Here is an 18,202-nt window from a genome sequence, read left to right on the forward strand (position 1 = left end):
GACGTACCGCTGCAATGGGCCAGCCCAAACAATGAGGTGTTTACTAACCAGTTCTCTGTTGTGAACGCCCTGGTAGATGACAATAGCCAATCAGTGATGGAGAAAGGTCAGGGGAGCTTTGCTATGAAATAATGACGAAGGATTGTTTGAAGTGTTTTTAATAAGTTAACTCAAAAACCACCGATCTGACTCCAAATCTGCCCAAATTATCCCCACCTGCCCAAAGCAATTTTTACCTGCAAAATCTGCATGAAAACCACCCAATCTGGCAACACTGTGTATGGCAGGCAGTTCTATCATTTAAGTCACGCTTTGAAAAATATTGCGGCTAGTCATTGATTTTTTTTCCATATACTTGATATCAAGCAACATTTGTTCCACACTAGCACTCAGCCAGCTGAAACTTTTTCACATTTTATTAAAATACTTTTGCATTGCATGTTTGGTGGTTCGGTGTTGATTTTTTATTTTAAATGAAGTTTGAGTCAAATAAATAAGAAAAAATATTCCTAGTTTTAAATTTATTTTTGAGTAATTTTTTTTTTTTAAAGAGACACTTTGCTGGAGTTTATTCAACTTTCTGTTTGACGCAAGGCCTGTGGGTTAGATAGATAAATACCGTACTTAATTAATCCCGGAGGGGAACTCGAGAAATAATATAAAATAGATATAATGGTAAAAGGGTTCATTTAAAAAAATAAAATAAAACACGACAGAGCTACTGGACTGGCCGCCACTCGCATCAGTGCTGCAAGTGTAGAAAGTGTACTCTGTACACTTCGGATTAGATAGAAGACAACAAAGTTCGATGTTTTTATTTTTATAGTGAATTTACCTGCTGACAACATCGTTGTTCGTGACTTGCTCAGGCCTTTCATCTAACAAACATTTATTTATTTATTTTGTCCCTGCTTCTGGGAAAGCTATTACCGAGTTTAAAAGCATTACGGTAAATAAACCTAGCGTTTCACATTCTTTGCTCACAGACTCATGTTTGCGCTGTTGTTCTGCGTATTATTTTTGTACTACTAGTGCTTAGCGTATTTTTAGTTGAATGATTTTCTTAGTTCATATCTTAGATTTTATTACCGTTTTTCTTTTACATTTTACACTTTTGGTGGATGTAACTGGGACTCTGTGGTACACAATTTCGTTCCACCACATGTACCACATGTGGTGCGTATGACAAATAAAGAAACTTTGTTTCTTTCTCGTACCGTATCGTTCTGAACCGTGGCATAAGCGTATCACTAACTCGTTATTTTCATAAAAACAAGCTCCGTTATCCCAAGATTATAAACAACTGATTTAGATCATCTAGATTAGGAGGGTCGCACTCAGTTACCAAAAGGGGCCAAAATTTAAAAACTTTGTCCGAGCCACTTCCAGCTGATACCTAACTCGAGTCGGATCTTTTTTGGTTGCAGGTTCATGACTCACTTGACGTTCTGTTGCTCTTTCCACATCAGAATCAATAATGACAGAATGATCCAGCCGTCTTTCTGGCTTCAACTTAGCCAGCTGCCAAGAGAAGTCTAGTCTACATTAAAGTATGTATTTATCTTTTTTTGTTTTAAGAAAAAAATTAGAAGATATAAAATATTTGACCTTTAAATTATCGTCTTGGAAAACCAGATTTGGTCCATGGCTCTCGAGTTTGACATACGTCAGGGGTTTTGTATAAAAATAACTAAAAATATTAACCTGTAATCACAAGAAACTCAGCTTTGTTATGATGAGATAACATATGTTGAGATAAGGTCATGAAAATTCAATTCTAAGCGTGTCCTCTTTGGGCTTCCGTACAAAAACGTATTACACAACCCCTTCATAAACAGTAAAACGCATGTAGTGTGCAGCTTTTTTCACATCAGTATTACAGTGCTTGTTTTTTTTTCTCCTTTCGATCACAGTTTCAGTTCAACATGCTGGAAAGCAGCGCGTCGACTCGTTCACGATAAGAAGCAGAGCGGAATAAATTAACACTTCGTTAGCCATGCTTGGAGACAGTAGTGTAGTTGCTTCCTGTCATGTGTTGCAACACAATTACTGTTTCTCTGCTGCGAGGATCGTTTTCCCTCATGGCCGGCCTGACCCGTCTGTAGGATTCACTTACTGTATGACATCTAATAGCATCGCGAAAGGAGTTTATTCATAGTGCGTACGTGCTAAAGCTGGGTTCGACTTTTTGCTTAAACCAGATGAAGTGAGCCGGTTTTCCTTCCTTCCTCCTGTTCGCTGCTGATCGATGAGTCGTGCTTGGTGTGGTCGGGGGCACAGAGGGACCGTCACCTTCGTCTCAGCCATCTTCAGACGGCAGTGGCGAAAAGAAAGACCTGGATGAGTGGCATAACCTTCAGAGTTGAAAGGTCCGCGAGGACAGCCTGTAGCGTGTTTGACAAAGAAAGCGCAAATTAGACCAAAGCAGCCACAAAAAAAAACTAAATTAAAAGACACTCGTGATAATAGTGAAGCCAAGCCTCCCTGTCCTTATAGAATCACTAGAAGAATAAATTTAGAGACCCTATCGTGTTTAGAAAGACGGTCTAAAATTTCAAGCCGAGCGTTCTAAATATAAGGTAAGGAGCGGCGTGTTATGATATCTTCTCTCAAGTGGGGCAGGTGGAAGATGAGCTAGCAAATAGTGCGCCTGCCATAAGAGGAGGGGGGCAAAAAGGGCAAAGGGCGAAGAATTCACAAGAACTGTATTAGGGGTTAGCATAACAACGCGAGGCTAAAACTCGCCTGTCTGGTTTATTTGACAGACAGCTTGAGTTGGAGGTTCTGCACAACAGCGCTGCAGCTGAGCCAACGGTGATGGGTCTGTCGTTCGTTGAAGGAATGCATATCACCCGCTGCCTTTCATTCCAGACGGCTGATGTAAAGAAAAGTTAAGAGCTGCAGCCTTTTTGGTCTAATTTAGAATAAATGTCGTGCAAAAATCTCATGAGTGTCGTGAGTTGCTGCAATCAAAATGTTGATGACTTTTTGGTTAGTTTTTTTTTTGTTTGTTTGTTTGTTTGTTTGTTTGCCATTACCGGTAGTTTTTTTTTTTTTTTTTTCTTCCTTTATAAAATGTGTTGTAAAAATTCTAGAATTGCGCCGCCCGGGGTGGCTGCATGTTCGAGTAGTTCTTGTGATTTTGCTTTTGGAAACTTTAATTCCTCTTTTTATGGAGGTAAATCAGCTTTTTTTTTTGGATGATTGTTTCCTCTGGTATCAGATGCTGTGCAGCTGGAAGGATTTTTATTGAAACTAGGCCTGTCGCGATAAATAATAAATCAATTAATCGCATGAAAAATGAAAATTATCGACCTCATTTTCATGATGGGAGACTGCAACGAAGCCAAGATTCAACTTGTCTGCTGGATTCCTTAGATAGAGAACTTTACTAATTGGCTTTTATGTATGTGAATGTTCCTGTAAAGTGCCCTGAGACAACTTTGTTGTGATTTGGCGCTACATAAATAAACTGAATTGAATTGATGTATCGGCTTTATCATTTCTTTGTGTCTCTCTCTTTCTACTGAAGACACTGGATGACAAAAGGCTCAACTACGGTGCTCTTCACTGACCCCTCCATTTCTCTTTTTTTCTATTTTCTTTAAAATCCGTTTTAATCATCCAAAACCGCGTTTTTGGATCGTTATAAGAAGCTATGCTATAAGCTAACAGGCCGACCTCGGGAAAAAAAAACTCCGTCTTGTCAAAGCTCTAAAATTCATGGTTGAAACCTGTGCCTTGGGCTAAAAAGTTGTTCTCTGCAAAAAGAAGCTGAGAACTTGTTTAATGATTTTTTTTTTATTACAAGCTTTGTGTGAAAAATGCTATGCTAAAGAGCTGAAACCACACCGAGCATCCGTCATTTTGAGAACCAAAAAACAGGAAGGAGACAGCCCATGTCACGTCAAGGGGCCTCCCTCCCATTTTCTTAGAGACACGCTGCTCGCTCCCTCACTATTCATCCTTCGGTTCAAACAGTCTTGTACTGCCATCCAGTGGTCAAAAAAGGTACTACACTCAAAAAATTTAACCAGCACTGCTTCTTAAATTTGACAATTACTAAATATTGTCAAATTTCAAATAATATCGTTTATTGCAATAATTTCTGAGACAATTAATCGCTCAGCAAAATTTGTTATCGTGACAGGCCTAACTGAAACTTTTTAGTTTTGGACTTTGTTATGATGCATAACCACAACATTAAGGTGTTTTTTTTTGGTTTTGTGTTACAACCGGGAGCAGCTGATTAACATCTCAAAAGCTCAAATAATATCTCAGCTACAGCCCCAAATCGCAAATGAGTTGAAAAGGAGGTTCCGTAGATGCATTCCCATCTCCCTGCTGGCTGTGCTTGAGTGCCTGACCACTGAGACCTGGAATTGGCAGGAAATATGGCTTATGACAGCAGAAAGACCGTGATCATCCTCCGGCACCTGCAGCCGGCTGTCCGTAGCGACCTGGGAGGAGTGCCATTGCTCTGGGAGGAGTTCTGCCCGGCATTCAGGCGGTCCTGCAGCCCGGAGGAACCCAGAGACCAGCCGAGTCTGGGTGGACGGATCGGACGACATCTGCGGTCAGTTTCTTCAGATCCGCTGTGGGACGGACCTTTACAAGAGATCCTTCCTGCCCACAACCATCAGTATCTTTAACATCTCTTAATGAAACGAGGATAACGAGTTACAACAACAAATAATTTCCCTTTGGGATTAATAAAGTATTTTTGAATTGAAATGAATTGAATTTCACTTTCGGTGTCCTGGGATTCTTGTGTTTTGAGTTCCGTTTCCCTGGAGGTCAGTTCCTGATTGGTCCCTGTATGTTTTCAGCTGATCGGTCTTTTGTTTTTCTTCTGGTGGCGCAGAGGTTAGAGAAGGTGAGCCTGTGATCGGGAGGTTGTCTTCAAATCCCCTGACCGTTACATCAAAATCTGGATGGGAAAGGGGAAGCCCCATTATGGGCCCTTAACCACCATCTGCTTCCCCAGGTACCCTAGATGGCAGCTCTCTGCTCCACACAGAAGGCTGTGGTTGTGTCAGGAAGGACATCCGGCGTAAAAACAAATGCAAACTCTTTGTGCGAATGAGTTCGCTGAAGAAGGTAGCAGCCGAAAGAAGAAGAAGAAAAAAGTTTATTACTGGAGCTTCTCGAGTCACATCTGGATTCCCGGGTCTGAATCTTACCGATCCTGTGACACAGAATGTGTGTTGTGGATGACTCTCAGCTACTACCACATCAGAGTTTACCTCTACGTTAGTAAAACGGACTCGGTTACAGCTATTTTTGCGTTGGCTAAAACCAGTATGCTGTGGCAGCCATCTTTAATCGGGTTTAGTTTTAAAGTTAATCAGTTTCATTTAAAATTAGTCTTGCAGTTCATGAGATATTTTGCAAACAGACCGACACATGAACACCCACAGCGGTGGGGAACAATGAAGAGGATCCCTGTTGGGACATGTAGTGTGAGGACGTGCCGAGTTGGTGGGCCGGTGCACGTGCTGGAGTAAAACCAGCTGGATGTACATGTAGAAGACTGGGTTACTGGAACCGCTCGTTAGAGACTATTTGCAGCCTTCTGTGAGTACGTGGGGAGAAATGGCGTGTGTGTAAGGAGGGATGAGAGATAGGGTGTGGACTAGACTGCAAGCATCAAACACACTAATGCAGGACAAACGTACCTCAGCCGAGGCCGGTGATGTCACCTCCATCAGGTTCTCGGCGCGGAAAGCAAACACTGCAGCCGCGAGAACTGTAGAGGGAGAGTGTGGGGGAGCGGGAAATATTAACAATCAAAAGTAAAGGGAGAAAACTGAAGTGTCAAAAATAACCTACCTGCAATCACCTCCAGGGAATTATAGCCCAGGATTCGATCCCAAAGCAGCAGCAGCTGATCAGTGGACAGGTAACCAGAGAAGGCCCGCACCATCCACTTAAAGGCTATCCTCAGGCTGGGGTTAGAAAAAAAAACAAACGCGTGCCTGTAAAGCCAGCTACGACGAGCTAAAACTACAGCTGGCTGTGGCTGATCAGATCTGCACTAAATGAAAGCCTCCATGACCGAGAGGAAGCTGCGATTCCAGCCTTAAACACAAGATGGCAGCAGCTCATAGGTTTTGCACCGGGCATCACTCACATCTGTCCAAGTGTAAAACAGAAGACATGTAGGTCAAACAGATGCTAAAAATAACCATTTCTGTCTGTTTGTTTCGTGAGAAACCAAGACGGATGCAGTTTGTGCAGGACATTTGTGAACTTTAGTTACAGCGATGCTCCGAGGACTAAAGCTGGCCGTCTTGAACTGGAACCTGCTGGGTTTTATGATGCGTTTCCATTATCAGTTTGCTCATTTCAGGTGGTGAAACAGTCCTTCAGGTTCGACACCAAACCTTCCTGCTGATCTACAGACACACAGATTTTTCACTTTCACTGGATGGCATTAATCTGTCCTCCAGCTCTAAAGTTAAAAATCTTGGTGTTATTTTTGATCAGGACTTGTCTTTTACCCCCCACATTAAAAACGTTACTAGAACCTCCTTCCTCCACCTGCGTAAAATCACAAAGATTAGAAACATCTCGTCCAAAAATGATGCAGAAAAACTGGTTCATGCATTTGTCACGTCTAGACTGGACTATTGTAATGGTTTATTATCTGGGTGTCCAAATACTTCTTTAAAAATATATTCAATCAATCCAAAATGCTGCTGCCAGAGTCTTAACTGGAGTTAGTGGGAGAGATCATATCTCTCCAGTTTTAGCTTCTCTCCACTGGCTCCCTGTCAAATCCAGAATTGAATTGAAAATCTTACTTCTAACCTACAAAGCCCTCAACAACCTAGCTCCATCTTATATTTGAGATCTTATTGTTCCATATTTTCCTAACAGAGCACTTTGCTCTCAGACTGCAGGTTTACTTGTGGTTCCTAGAGTTTCCAAAAGCAGAGTGGGAGGCAGAGCTTTCAGTTGTCAGGCTCCTCTCTTGTGGAACCAACATCCATTTTCTGTCCATGAGGCTGACACGTCGTCCAGTTTTAAAACTGGGCTCAAGTCTTTCCTTTTTGATAAATCCTATAGTTAGGGTCAGCTTGGGTTTCCTGAGCTATCCCTTAGTTACGCTGCTATAGGCTTAGACTACTGGTGGACAAACTGACCACATTTCTTCACTCTGCTACTGTCTTTACTCGCTCTAGCTGTTTTGTCTTTTGTCTTTCAGGTACATCTGCACCTACATCTGGTTCTGCTCGAGGCTTCTTCCTTTTAAAAAGGGACTTTTTCTTTCCACTGTTACCACTGTGCTTGCTCAGGATGGGAGACTGCAACGAACTGAAGATTCAACGACTCTGCTGGTTTCCTTAGATAGAAAACTTTGTATGTATGTGAATCTTCCTGCACAGTGCCCTGTGAACTTCTGTGGTAATTTTGGCGCTATATAAATAAACTGCAACTGAACGGAGGACGGAGGCGTCGACTCACGGCTGAGCCTCGATCTGCCGAAGGTGGTAGAAGAGCTGAGGCAGGTGGGTCTGGAGCAGCCGCTCAAACTGCAGGCAGAGGGCCACGATGCCCTGCAGAGACAAACGGGAAACAGTGCGACGTCCATACGGTCACGAGGACAAAAAAGAAAAGAAAGTTCACCTTCTTTTGATTCTTCTTCTTCTTTTAGGCAGCAGGTCGTAAAAACAATGATCTGGTCTTTACCGGTGTCTAAAAACACTCAACAGGTTCCACCACTTCAACAAAAACAAACCAAAGTTAAAAAGCTGTGTGTCTGCGTCCTCCGTTAGCAGCACTGACTTGAAGTAGTCATATTCAGTACGACTTTATGAGTCGCTCACGTAAGTTGTGTTGTGATTCTGGCCTTGTGGCTGCAAAACAAGCCCAAATCATCAGCACTCCACCACCGTGCACAACACTTGGCATGAGGCGTTTGTGCTGATGGGTTTTGTATTACTCGTTATGGTCATGCATCTCTACTTTGGTGTCATCTGTCTAAAGGACAGTGTTCCAGAGGTCCCGTTCATTTAAATTAAACTTTTACAAATGTTTCCTGTTCTTAGTTTTATTTTAAGAAGAGATTTTCTCCTGCAACCTTTTCAAACAAGCCACACTTGTTCAGTCTTTCTTCCTGGACTGAAGTTCACCTTTAACTGAGGTCTGAGATGGAGCTCCTGGGTTTTCAATGAACGTTGCACGGTCTGACCTTGGGGTGAGCTTGCCGGGACATTCACTCCTGGGATGACTGGAAGAGGCCTTGAATGTTTTCCTCTTGTGAATAAACTTTCTCTTTGTAAGACGATGGACTGCAGAAAGTTTGGAAATGACCTTTTGACCCTTCCCAGACTGATCTGCGGCAATGGTTGCTCCTCTGAGGTCATTGCTGATGTCTTTCTACTTTGGCATTGTGCTAGCATTCACCAGTTAGTTTCAGAGCAGCAAACTACAAAAACTGCTGAACCTCTTAAATCCTACAGCAGAGGTGGACGTAGTGTTTCCACACACATCTTCATCACAGTCTGAAGGTTCACGACGCTTTCACACTATTGTGATCCATTTTTCTTCCGTACATTTTCCGGCACGGTTCTCGTCTTGCAGTTTTTAAACTATTTCAACAAATCATAAATTAAAACGTTCAGCTCTTTCAGGACAATCCTGCTATGACTTTTGGTATTCGTCCAACTTTAGCTTTTTGAAATATTTAGCCTTTTCTGCCATTTTTTTTCTCATAGAAGATGAACAGAGCTCATTTTACATCCTTCAGATCTTTAGCTCCGTTTACAACCTTTTACTGTTTTGTTTTGCTTCAGCTTCTTTCAGCTTCCTTGTGCAAATGTAAACTTTTTTTCCAGCTACTTTCAGCTAATTTCAGCAGTTTTTCAGCTGTTTTGTGCTCCTGTCAAGATGTTTCTGCTAACAACAACATTTTTGTGCTAACTTCTTTCTGCTAATTTCAGCTCGTTATTCTCCTTTCAGCTGATTTCTGCAAGTTTCGGCTTTTTCTGCTATTTCAGTTACCGTCGTTATTTAGCTGGTTTTATGTTAATTTTAGTTTTTTCAGCTAATTCCACATTTTTTGCACTAATTTAAACTTTTTTCAGCCTAATTCAGCTACAATGTGCTCTCGCTACTTCCTACTGGTAATTTACGCTTCTTTCTGCTGTTTCAGCTACTTTTCAGCAGTTTTTTTACCAATTTAAGCTTTTTTCAGGCAATTTTCATTTTATGTGCTCATTTCTGCTTCTTTCAGCATAACTGGGCAAACGTGTTCTTTATGCTTCTGCTAATTTAAGCTTGCTTTATCTTTTCAGCTACCTTTTTAGCATTCTTAGCCAATTTCAACTGTTTTCAGATAAATTCAAGTTTTTAGTGGTAATTTCTGCTTTCAGCCTAAATAACTCCTTTCAGCTAATTCAGGCTTGTTATGCTCTTTTCAGCTTTTTTTTTTTAGCTGATTTCAGCTTTTTCTGCTATTTCAGCTACTATTAAGCTATTTTAAAACTAATTTTAGCTTTTACAGCTAGTTCCACATTTTGAGCTTATTTCAGCTCTTTCTGCTTTTTTCGTTTGTTTAAGCTTTTTTCTGCCTATTCAGCTACTTTTCAGCTATATTTTGCTAATTTCAGCTTTTTTAGCTGATTTCCTAATTTTTGTCCTCATTTCTGCTTATTTAAATGTAATTCAGCAAATGTGTTCTTTCTGCTTACTTCTGCTATCTTAGGCTTGTTGGTCCATTTCAGCTACATTTCAGCTTTTTTTTTTTTTAGCTAATTTCAGCTGTTTCTCAGCTAGTTCTTCTGCAATAAGCATTCACACTGCATTTTCGTAGGAAATCCAATTCCTCTAGTTTTGTTTTTGTTTAATAAATAATGACCGGGTGGAATCTGTTGTGTTTTTGCACACTTGAAATTAAACAAAAATAAAAAATAAATCATTTTTTTACATCCTGATACATAAAATACACAAAACTGTAGAACTGAAAGGGCGGAGTTTCTTTTCCTTGTGCATGCTCATGCAGCAGAGTTCTGAGTTTGACATTTAGCACGTAAAAAAAAAAAAAAACTTACTGAAGGAGAAGAAGAGATGGAGTGCAGCCTGAAGAAGTAGCGGGTGTACATTTCCCGAAAGACGCTGTACAATTTGGACGGCTCGTTGTACAAGAAGCATAAGGGAGCCACTGAGGGACAAACATCCACAAATTCACAGCCTCTACAGATCCTCACTCTGCAATCCGTTCATTAAAAGCAGCCAGTTCTACTCACCGTACATCGAAAAGCCGTGAAAAGGAATTACACCTGTTTAAATGAAAATGTAATTTGAATCTAAACTGTTTTATTTGTGTGGTTTAGAAACTTTTATTCTTTTTATGAGTGTTTTTTTTTTTTTTATCAAAATGGAGGCTCACCATTGGGAGGATAAAGAACAGCACGCTCCTCGTCTCCCACTGTCCCCGAGAGACAAACACAAAGACAACAATCAACACCATGTGTGGTTTCACTTCAACATGAGAAGGTGTCGGCACGTCGTCCATAAGGTCTGCACTGAACTGGGCCCTGCAGCTGTTTGGATCTGCGCTCAGCCGAGGCCTTTAACTTTAAGACAATAATGTTCCTTAGAGGAAAAATCCACCACCTTACACAAACGTTTATAAAAAACTATTTTTTTTCCCAACAAAAACTAGTTGTTGTTCTTTTCACTGTATAAGTCGCACCTGTTTGAATAAATTTGCATGCCTGCGACTTCTACGGCAAAGCGACTTATTTACGTTTTTTCCAATATTTATAATCCAATTTTTGACTGAGAGCTGACGATTTCATTCATTCTGACATGGAAAATATTGAACCCTACCATTTTCAGCCACTAGAGGGCCCTCGCGTAATATGGCAAGCCAAGTGTCTCATTAATAGATAAAAGTGGCTATTAATGAGATACTTGGCTTGCCATACAAACCACCTTCATCTCGCTACGAAACTCCTGGAGCAAACGTCAAATCAGCTGCATTTCAACGCCCAGGTGAAATAAGTCACATCTATTATGTGTCACCACTGACCACCCAGAAACATGGGCCGGTGTTGTGCCAAAAATCAATTGACTGCCTAATGGCAGCCGCGGGAGTGTGCACGAGAGGACTTTAACAAGAATTTAATAAGATTAACATCTAAAACAATTATTTGTTTGCTCGAAATTATAGCAAAGATGTTTCGGTTGAACTTTTCCTTAATAAATGCACTTCAATGGTCAAATCAGCTGCATTTCTCCTGGGCAGCGCGGAAAATGCAGCTGATTTGACGTTTGCTCCAGGAGTACCATATGGCAACCCAAGTATCTCATTAATAGCCACTTTTACCTATTTGGCTTGGCTTGCCATATCAGTCGAGGGCCCTCTAGTGGCTGCAAATGGTAGTGTTCAATATTTTCCATGTCAGAATGAATGAAATCGTCAGAGCTCAACCAAAAATTGGGTTATAAATATGGGAATAAAAACGTATATTAGTCGCTTTGGTGTAGAAGTTGCAGGACTTGCAAATTTATGCAAAAGGGTGCGACTTATATGGCGAAAAATACGGTACCTTACAGATCTGCAGAAGCGGTGCCTCTGCTACTGATCCCCTGATTTCAGTCAAGTCCGCGGGAGTCAGATATTCTGAGCCATGGAGCGTCTGATGCTGCAGCCTGCATGCATGTGGAACTGCTTTTTTTTTTTTTTTTGCACTCAGTGTTTACTTGCACAACATGTAAATTAATTTTAGCTCTTCACATCCAAACAGACGAGATGGGAAAGACGTTCCTTGGGTTAAGTTGAAGTCCGTCATGGCAAATTTTTACAGAGGCTCTCAAAAGTAAAAAGCGAAGCATCACTGAGTGAGCTTTTATAAAAATCTAAAGTACAGAGACAGAAGTAAAATCAAACTACATTACTGAAGGGAACGCATTATTTTATAATTTGATAATTATGGGAACAAATGATGCATTTATAATGGATTTTCACTATGGTTGTTTTTTTTTCCCCTAAAGAACACTAGAGGGCAGAAATGTTCATGTGAGGTTACGGGAGATATTGAAGAAATTCTAACAAAACAAAACAAATTCAGAACTTTTAGACTTTTGTCAGAAAAAAAAGGTGTTCATTGACTGCACCAAAAAAATACAAACACAAAAAACTAATAAATGAATGTGTTGCTGATAGTCTTATTTTATTAGTCTTATTTTTTATCTGGACATTTTATCTGTATTTGAACTGGAACATGGTGCTGCTGTCTCCCTTGAAAAACAGGAGATCTTGTGACCTCAGACTCACCAGGTTGGGTATATAAAAGTAAAATAAAAATAAGAACATATAGATGGGGGGGACAATTATTGGATCTTACCATGAAGGGAGGATCTGGGCGGAGTGGCGCTGCTGTACTTGAAGTGCTCCAGGACGGCGGTGTCTCGAGAGAAACACAGCAGAACCTGAGGAGCACACGGTTGGTGTTAAATGCGGATGAAACGTTCAACGTTCTGAAAGACTGGAGAAAACATTGATCAAGATCCCTAAAAGATTACAGCAATCTCTCGTTTATCACGGGGTTTAAGAGACCACGCCCCCAGCGATAAGTGAAAAACCGTGAAGTAGGAATACAGTAGACCAAATTCAAGTTTCACTCCCAATCTCCCTCCTTATGCGTAAAAAAACATTTTAAATACTGTAATATTTTAAATAAACAATAAATTGTTTATTTAAAATATTACAGTATTTAAATTTAAATTGTAGAGAAGGACAGAAAAGGGTTAACCCTTCACGCAGCTGTGGCACGGATCAAAAATGTGGGTGTGGCAGAGAGCCGCAGGTGGCAGAGAGTGGAGATCATGACAGGCTGCAGAGGGAGCTTCTCCCTGCACCTGTGGGCTGCACACAGGTGTTAAATCATTTAAAATAATTTATTTTAAATAGACAATTCATGCTGCTCGTGTGGCTCATCCATCAATCAGCCAACTGTGTGTCATGTCCACTCTTACTTTGAAAAAACGCGAAAGAGCGAGTGCGCGAAAGTCGAACTGCGAAGTAGCGAGGGACTCGGTCTGTCACGATAACGAATTTTGCTGGGTGATTAATTTTTTCAGAAATTATTGCGATGAACGATAATCCATCCATCCATCCATTCATTATCTTTACCCGTTTATTCCATTTTGGGTCACGGGGGTCGCCGGTGCCCATGTCCAGCAATCACTGTGCGAGGGGCGGGGTACACCCTGGACAGGTCGCAAGTCCATCACAGGGCCACATAGAGACAAACGAGACAAACAACCATTCACTCTCTCACTCACACCTAGGGACAATTTAGAGTTACCAATCAGCCTAACATGCATGTTTTTGGTCTGTGGGAGGAAACCGGAGCACCCGGAGAAAACCCACGCATGCACGGAGAGAACATGCAAACTCCACCCAGAAAGGCCCCTGGATCGGGGTTTGAACCAGGGACCTGCTCGCTGAGAGGCAGCAGCTCTACCAGTTGCGCCACCGTGCTGCCCATGAACGATAATATTGTTTGAAATTTAACAATAATTAATTGTCAAATTTTAGAAGAAATGTTGATTTGTTTTGTGTGTAGTACCTTTTCTGACCACCTGATGGCAGCATAAGACTGTTTGAACCAAAGGATGGATAGTTGAGCTGCATCTCTCTTTAAGAAAAATGGGAGGGAGGGCCCTTGACATGACATGGGCTGACATGGTGACATGGCGGACACTCGGTGATTTGAGCTCTTTAGCATAGCATTTTTCACTCAGTCAACAAGTTCTCAGCTTGTTTTTGCAAAGAAAAACAACTTTTTACACAAAGGCACAGGTTTCATAGGATTTGTGAATTTTGAAGCTCGACAAGACGGAGGTTTACTCCCGAGGTCGGCCTATTAGCTTAGCTCGTAGCTTAGCTTCTCAGCTTAGCTGCTTTTAACGATCTAAAAACGCAGTTTTGTATGGTTAAAACAGATTTTAAAGAGAAAGGGAGGAGTCAGTGAAGAGCACCGGAGTTGAGTCGTGTCTTCAGAAAGAAAGAGACACGAAGAAAAGATAAAGCCGGTCAATGAAAATGAGGTCGATAATTTTCATTCATCGTGCGATTAATTGATTTATCGTTTATCGCGACAGGCCTACGAGGGACTACTGTACAGGAAGCTTTATTGGTGGGAACAATTTACAGGGTTGTGCACATCACTACAGTTTGATGGTTTTGTTTGTCAGATGAGAGTCCAGTAAAAGCCTCACACTTCCTGTTGGGTTCCTTAAACTGCTCCAGAGCAGTTTCGGCACGTTACACTGCTGTCAGAGCGTGTCTCAACTTTGCATCCACGTGTCATGAATGGCAGCACCCAAGATTGTTAAGTAATAGTCTTATTGCCTGTGGACGGGATAATGTGGTTAATGTCCTTTTTATTAGTTCTGCTGCTGATGGAGGCCTCGAGCAGCCACGACTGGAGCCAGGGATTTAGACGTACTGAAGTAGACGCAGTCGAGCTTCGACTGACTACTCAGTTCACAAAGCGACCAAATACGAAGTAGATTTGTTCATCGCAGTCAGATTTCTGTTCGGTTTTTTAAAGTCTTTTTTTTTTTTTTTCACATGCTGGAAGAAAGAAACCAGCGCTCTATATAGTCTTAGATAGATTGTATATTAATGATTTATAAAAACTAAACTAAATGATGTTAGGTTGTCCCCAGTTTGCTTAAAAAGAGTGTTTATTGAATGCAAACCCGAGTGGTTCATTCTTATAAATAATATATTTCTGTATGCTAGGGGCTAAGGTTTTAGCAGTGATGTTAATGTTGGGTTTTGCAAACTTTGTAAGCTCAGCTTTTATTGTGATATTTCTATTTATTTTTCTAGAATACTGTGAAGAGTGAGCAGTTGCATATTAATTCAGAGCTTTATTAGCTTATAATTTTCACTTATTATTAACACATACTGACAATAAATTAAATAATAAATGACATTTTCAGCTAGATTCATTTTAGGTTGTTGGTATGAAAGGAGGTGAAGCTGTGAGTTCAGCTGAAATCGCTGTCGATTTAAACAGACCAGCGGGAGACAGAGAGAAAGAGACACGTAAAAAGACAAAGAGACACCAAGAGAGAAAAAAAAGACAAAAACAGAAGAAAAAAAAAGACAAACAGACAAATCAACAAACGCACAGACAGATAAGCCTCAGTCCTGTGCTCCACCTGAGCTGTGTGTCGGTGTATTTATCTGTGGAAACAGCTTTTCTTGTGTTTTACGACTTTCATCTCTCATCATTTTGTTTGTGATGATTGTGACGCCTCACAGCAGAGGGAGGACAGTCGCAGCGTATACACATCAAATACAGTAGTCCCGCGCTACTTCGCGGTTCGACTGTCGCGGACTCGCTTTTTCGCGATTTTTCAACGATTGTCATATTTTAATATTACTCACGTGATTGGGACGGTACGGGATAAAAAGTTAACGAACAATAACTTCACGCAGGCGTCGCTATTTTGTAGTTTTCTTTCAATAAGCCTACACAGTAACGCCAGTCAAAAGAACTACACTACCCAGAAGCCAACAGTACTTCCAGCCGCTGCTTTGTGCCGAAATGGAGGGAAAGTTTTGCAAAGTCAGAAGTAACGATCCATCTATGAAGCTCAAAGAACAGGCAGGAAAGTTGCAAATAATCCTGAAGCTCAATTAGCCACGTGCACAACGACCTGGACGCCCCGGTGGGTTTCGTCACTGCAGGGTAGGTCTGAAGAACCAGAACCGAGCTGCTGCTGGTCTGCAGGGCTGGTGAGTCAAATTTTGCAGTACTGTACAGTAAATATGTGTGTGTTGTTAAATTACGTAGGTTTAAGAGTTTAGAACATTGCAAGAGTGTGGGAAGGGTTTAAAAAGCCTTAAAATATATCAATACAGTAGTCCCTTGTTTATCTCGGGGGATCCGTACCCTGAAGCCCCACGATAAGTGAAAAACCACGAAGTAGGAATAGTAGTACAAGTAAGTAGTACCGGTAGTTTATTTTAGTATTTATATCTATAAAGGCGTTTTAAACCCTTCCCACACTCTTGCAATAATCTAAACAATGTTTCTAAACTCTTAAATGCTTTAAAAGAGCACAGAATGTCCTGATTTCAGCTCCCTGCCTCCTCTGCTCTTTGCCACATGCAAGCGCTTCAGGCCACGCCCACTTCCTCGCTCTGCACGGTGAACAGCTGACCAGCTGCAACAGGAAGTTTATCCTGCAGCTCTGGGCTGCACAAATAAGCAGCAGGTGCTAAATATTTTTAAATAATTCATTTTAAATAAAAAGTCCATGCCGATCGTGCGGCTCATCCATTAATCAGCCAAAGTTGTGTGTCATGTCCAATTTTATTTTGAAAAACCACGATAGAGCGAGTCCGCGAAAAACGAACCGCAAAGTAGAAGGGGACTACTGTAAATACTAAAATTAATACAGCGTTCCTACTTCACGGTTTTTCCACCTATCGCGGTGGTGTATGGAACATAAACCCAGTGATAATTGAGGAACTACTGTATTACATGTCTGTGTAAACGTTTGTGCTTTACAAACTGCACATTTAGGCTTTGTGGACAAAGCAGAGACCATCAAACTAAACTAGTCAACATGGCACCTTCCCTCAGGGTTGTGTAAAGTGTGGATTCTTTATTCTTCAGAACTTGAGTGCAGTAAAACTGCAACAAAACAGGTATTTTGTTGGATTTATTTGTTCAACTCATGTCATTTCCTTTCTGAAGACCCTCAGGTTTGTTAAATCGAGGTAAATGATGGGTTTGCAAACAGCGAGTGTTTGGTCTACAGATGATTCAGCCTCAAAGACGAGACGTCTTCACTCCAACACACCTAAATAAACACAATTCAAGTGGCCGACACATGGCTTCTCATCTTCTGGGAAACTGCGCTTCAGGTTTTCTCAGGAACTTTCTATACTTTATCCTCATATAAGCTTTTGAATAACATCCTGACATGAGTGGTTCTTTCACCGCCTAGTGCGTCTGCCATTAGTCAATATTGATGGAGGTTTCTGAAGATTTGTTCTGGATGCACGTGTGTTGATTCGTTAGCCACCAAGGAGCATGACAGGCAAACAAACGCTAAGTAAACGCGTTGCCAAGTGTCTAAATATGTTTATCAGTCGAGTATCAAAAACAAATAGAGCAGAGACTAGTAGAGAAGCTAATATTACAGAGTCGTCCTCGTCTGGACTGACTGAATATCAGTAGATAAAGACGAAGGCTGTCAGACCGAAAGCGTCATGAAGAGTAAACATTTACAACAATCAAACCCTGGGAGACGTTTGAACTGTTCACTACGGAAACAAGGTTTAATTCATGCGCGGTAAACAGTTAGCAGAAACAGACATGAACTCTAAAAACATTTAAGCTGTTGTGACATACAATGTAGAGAGCGATTTATTTTAATTACCTAGGACAAATAAAAGAAATTAACATGTCAATATCACTGAAATGAAAGATTGTGATCTAAACTAGAGCTGGTCAAATAAACGGCGGACCCAAATTACTTCCGACAAACAACTGATTCAATGCGCTTCCATATATTTAGGCAGAAATTGTAGAAGGAGAACTAATGAAATGACCAAAACAAGCCTACCTGATAGAGGAAGTCTTCAAACACAAAGTAGTAGTCGTCGTTGCTGGCAGTGAGCTTCACATCCTTCAGAAGAAAAAAAGAGCTAAACAGCTCAAATTTGATTTTTTTGACCATTTCTAAACACATACAACCGTATCAGCGTTTCCCCTATCATTATACAAGCAGGGCGCCCCACACTGTCAACAGAACCGAGTGCCCTGCCTACCAAACCCCGCCCCAACAACTGTTGGTATGGATGTAGCGCAGGGCAAAATACAAGCGTACTAGCAAAAATGCTACTGACATTCCTCGCCCCCTCCCCACAACAATTACTGGCAGCAATGTAGCGCCAAATACAGATGTGACTCCTCCCCGTTGACAAAAACTGGCAGCAACCGTAGCACTAAGCTAGCGAGAGGGCATCACAGACGTTACCCCCCCCCCACCCCGTTGTCAATAAAAATCAGCAGCAACATAGCGCTAAGCTAGCAGGCGGACAAAGCTAGCAGGCGGGCAAAGTTAGCAGGCGAGCAAAGCTAGCAGGCGGGCAAAGCTAGCAGGTGGGCAAAGCTAGCAGGCGGGCAAAGCTAGCAGGCGGGCAAAGCTAGCA

General features: G+C 41.3%; 1 protein-coding gene across 1 annotated transcript in view; it reads right to left on the bottom strand.

Moving 5' to 3' along the window:
* Positions 1-1,175: 1,175 nt before the first annotated feature.
* Positions 1,176-18,202, bottom strand: part of tbc1d19 (TBC1 domain family, member 19) — a 41,110-nt gene continuing 24,083 nt past the window's right edge. Inside the window, exons 13-22 of the mRNA XM_037676481.1 lie at positions 17,614-17,676; positions 12,360-12,444; positions 11,333-11,338; positions 10,397-10,435; positions 10,254-10,286; positions 10,059-10,168; positions 7,471-7,562; positions 5,833-5,948; positions 5,679-5,749; positions 1,176-2,384 (exon numbers count right to left, since the gene is read on the bottom strand). Coding sequence (XP_037532409.1) covers positions 2,310-2,384; positions 5,679-5,749; positions 5,833-5,948; positions 7,471-7,562; positions 10,059-10,168; positions 10,254-10,286; positions 10,397-10,435; positions 11,333-11,338; positions 12,360-12,444; positions 17,614-17,676 — 690 coding nt within the window. The 3' untranslated portion in view covers positions 1,176-2,309. The remainder of the gene's footprint in view (positions 2,385-5,678; positions 5,750-5,832; positions 5,949-7,470; positions 7,563-10,058; positions 10,169-10,253; positions 10,287-10,396; positions 10,436-11,332; positions 11,339-12,359; positions 12,445-17,613; positions 17,677-18,202) is intronic.

Source organism: Nematolebias whitei, chromosome 1, assembly GCF_014905685.2.
Source record: "Nematolebias whitei isolate Nwh7 chromosome 1, NemWhi1, whole genome shotgun sequence".
Lineage (NCBI taxonomy): Eukaryota > Metazoa > Chordata > Actinopteri > Cyprinodontiformes > Rivulidae > Nematolebias > Nematolebias whitei.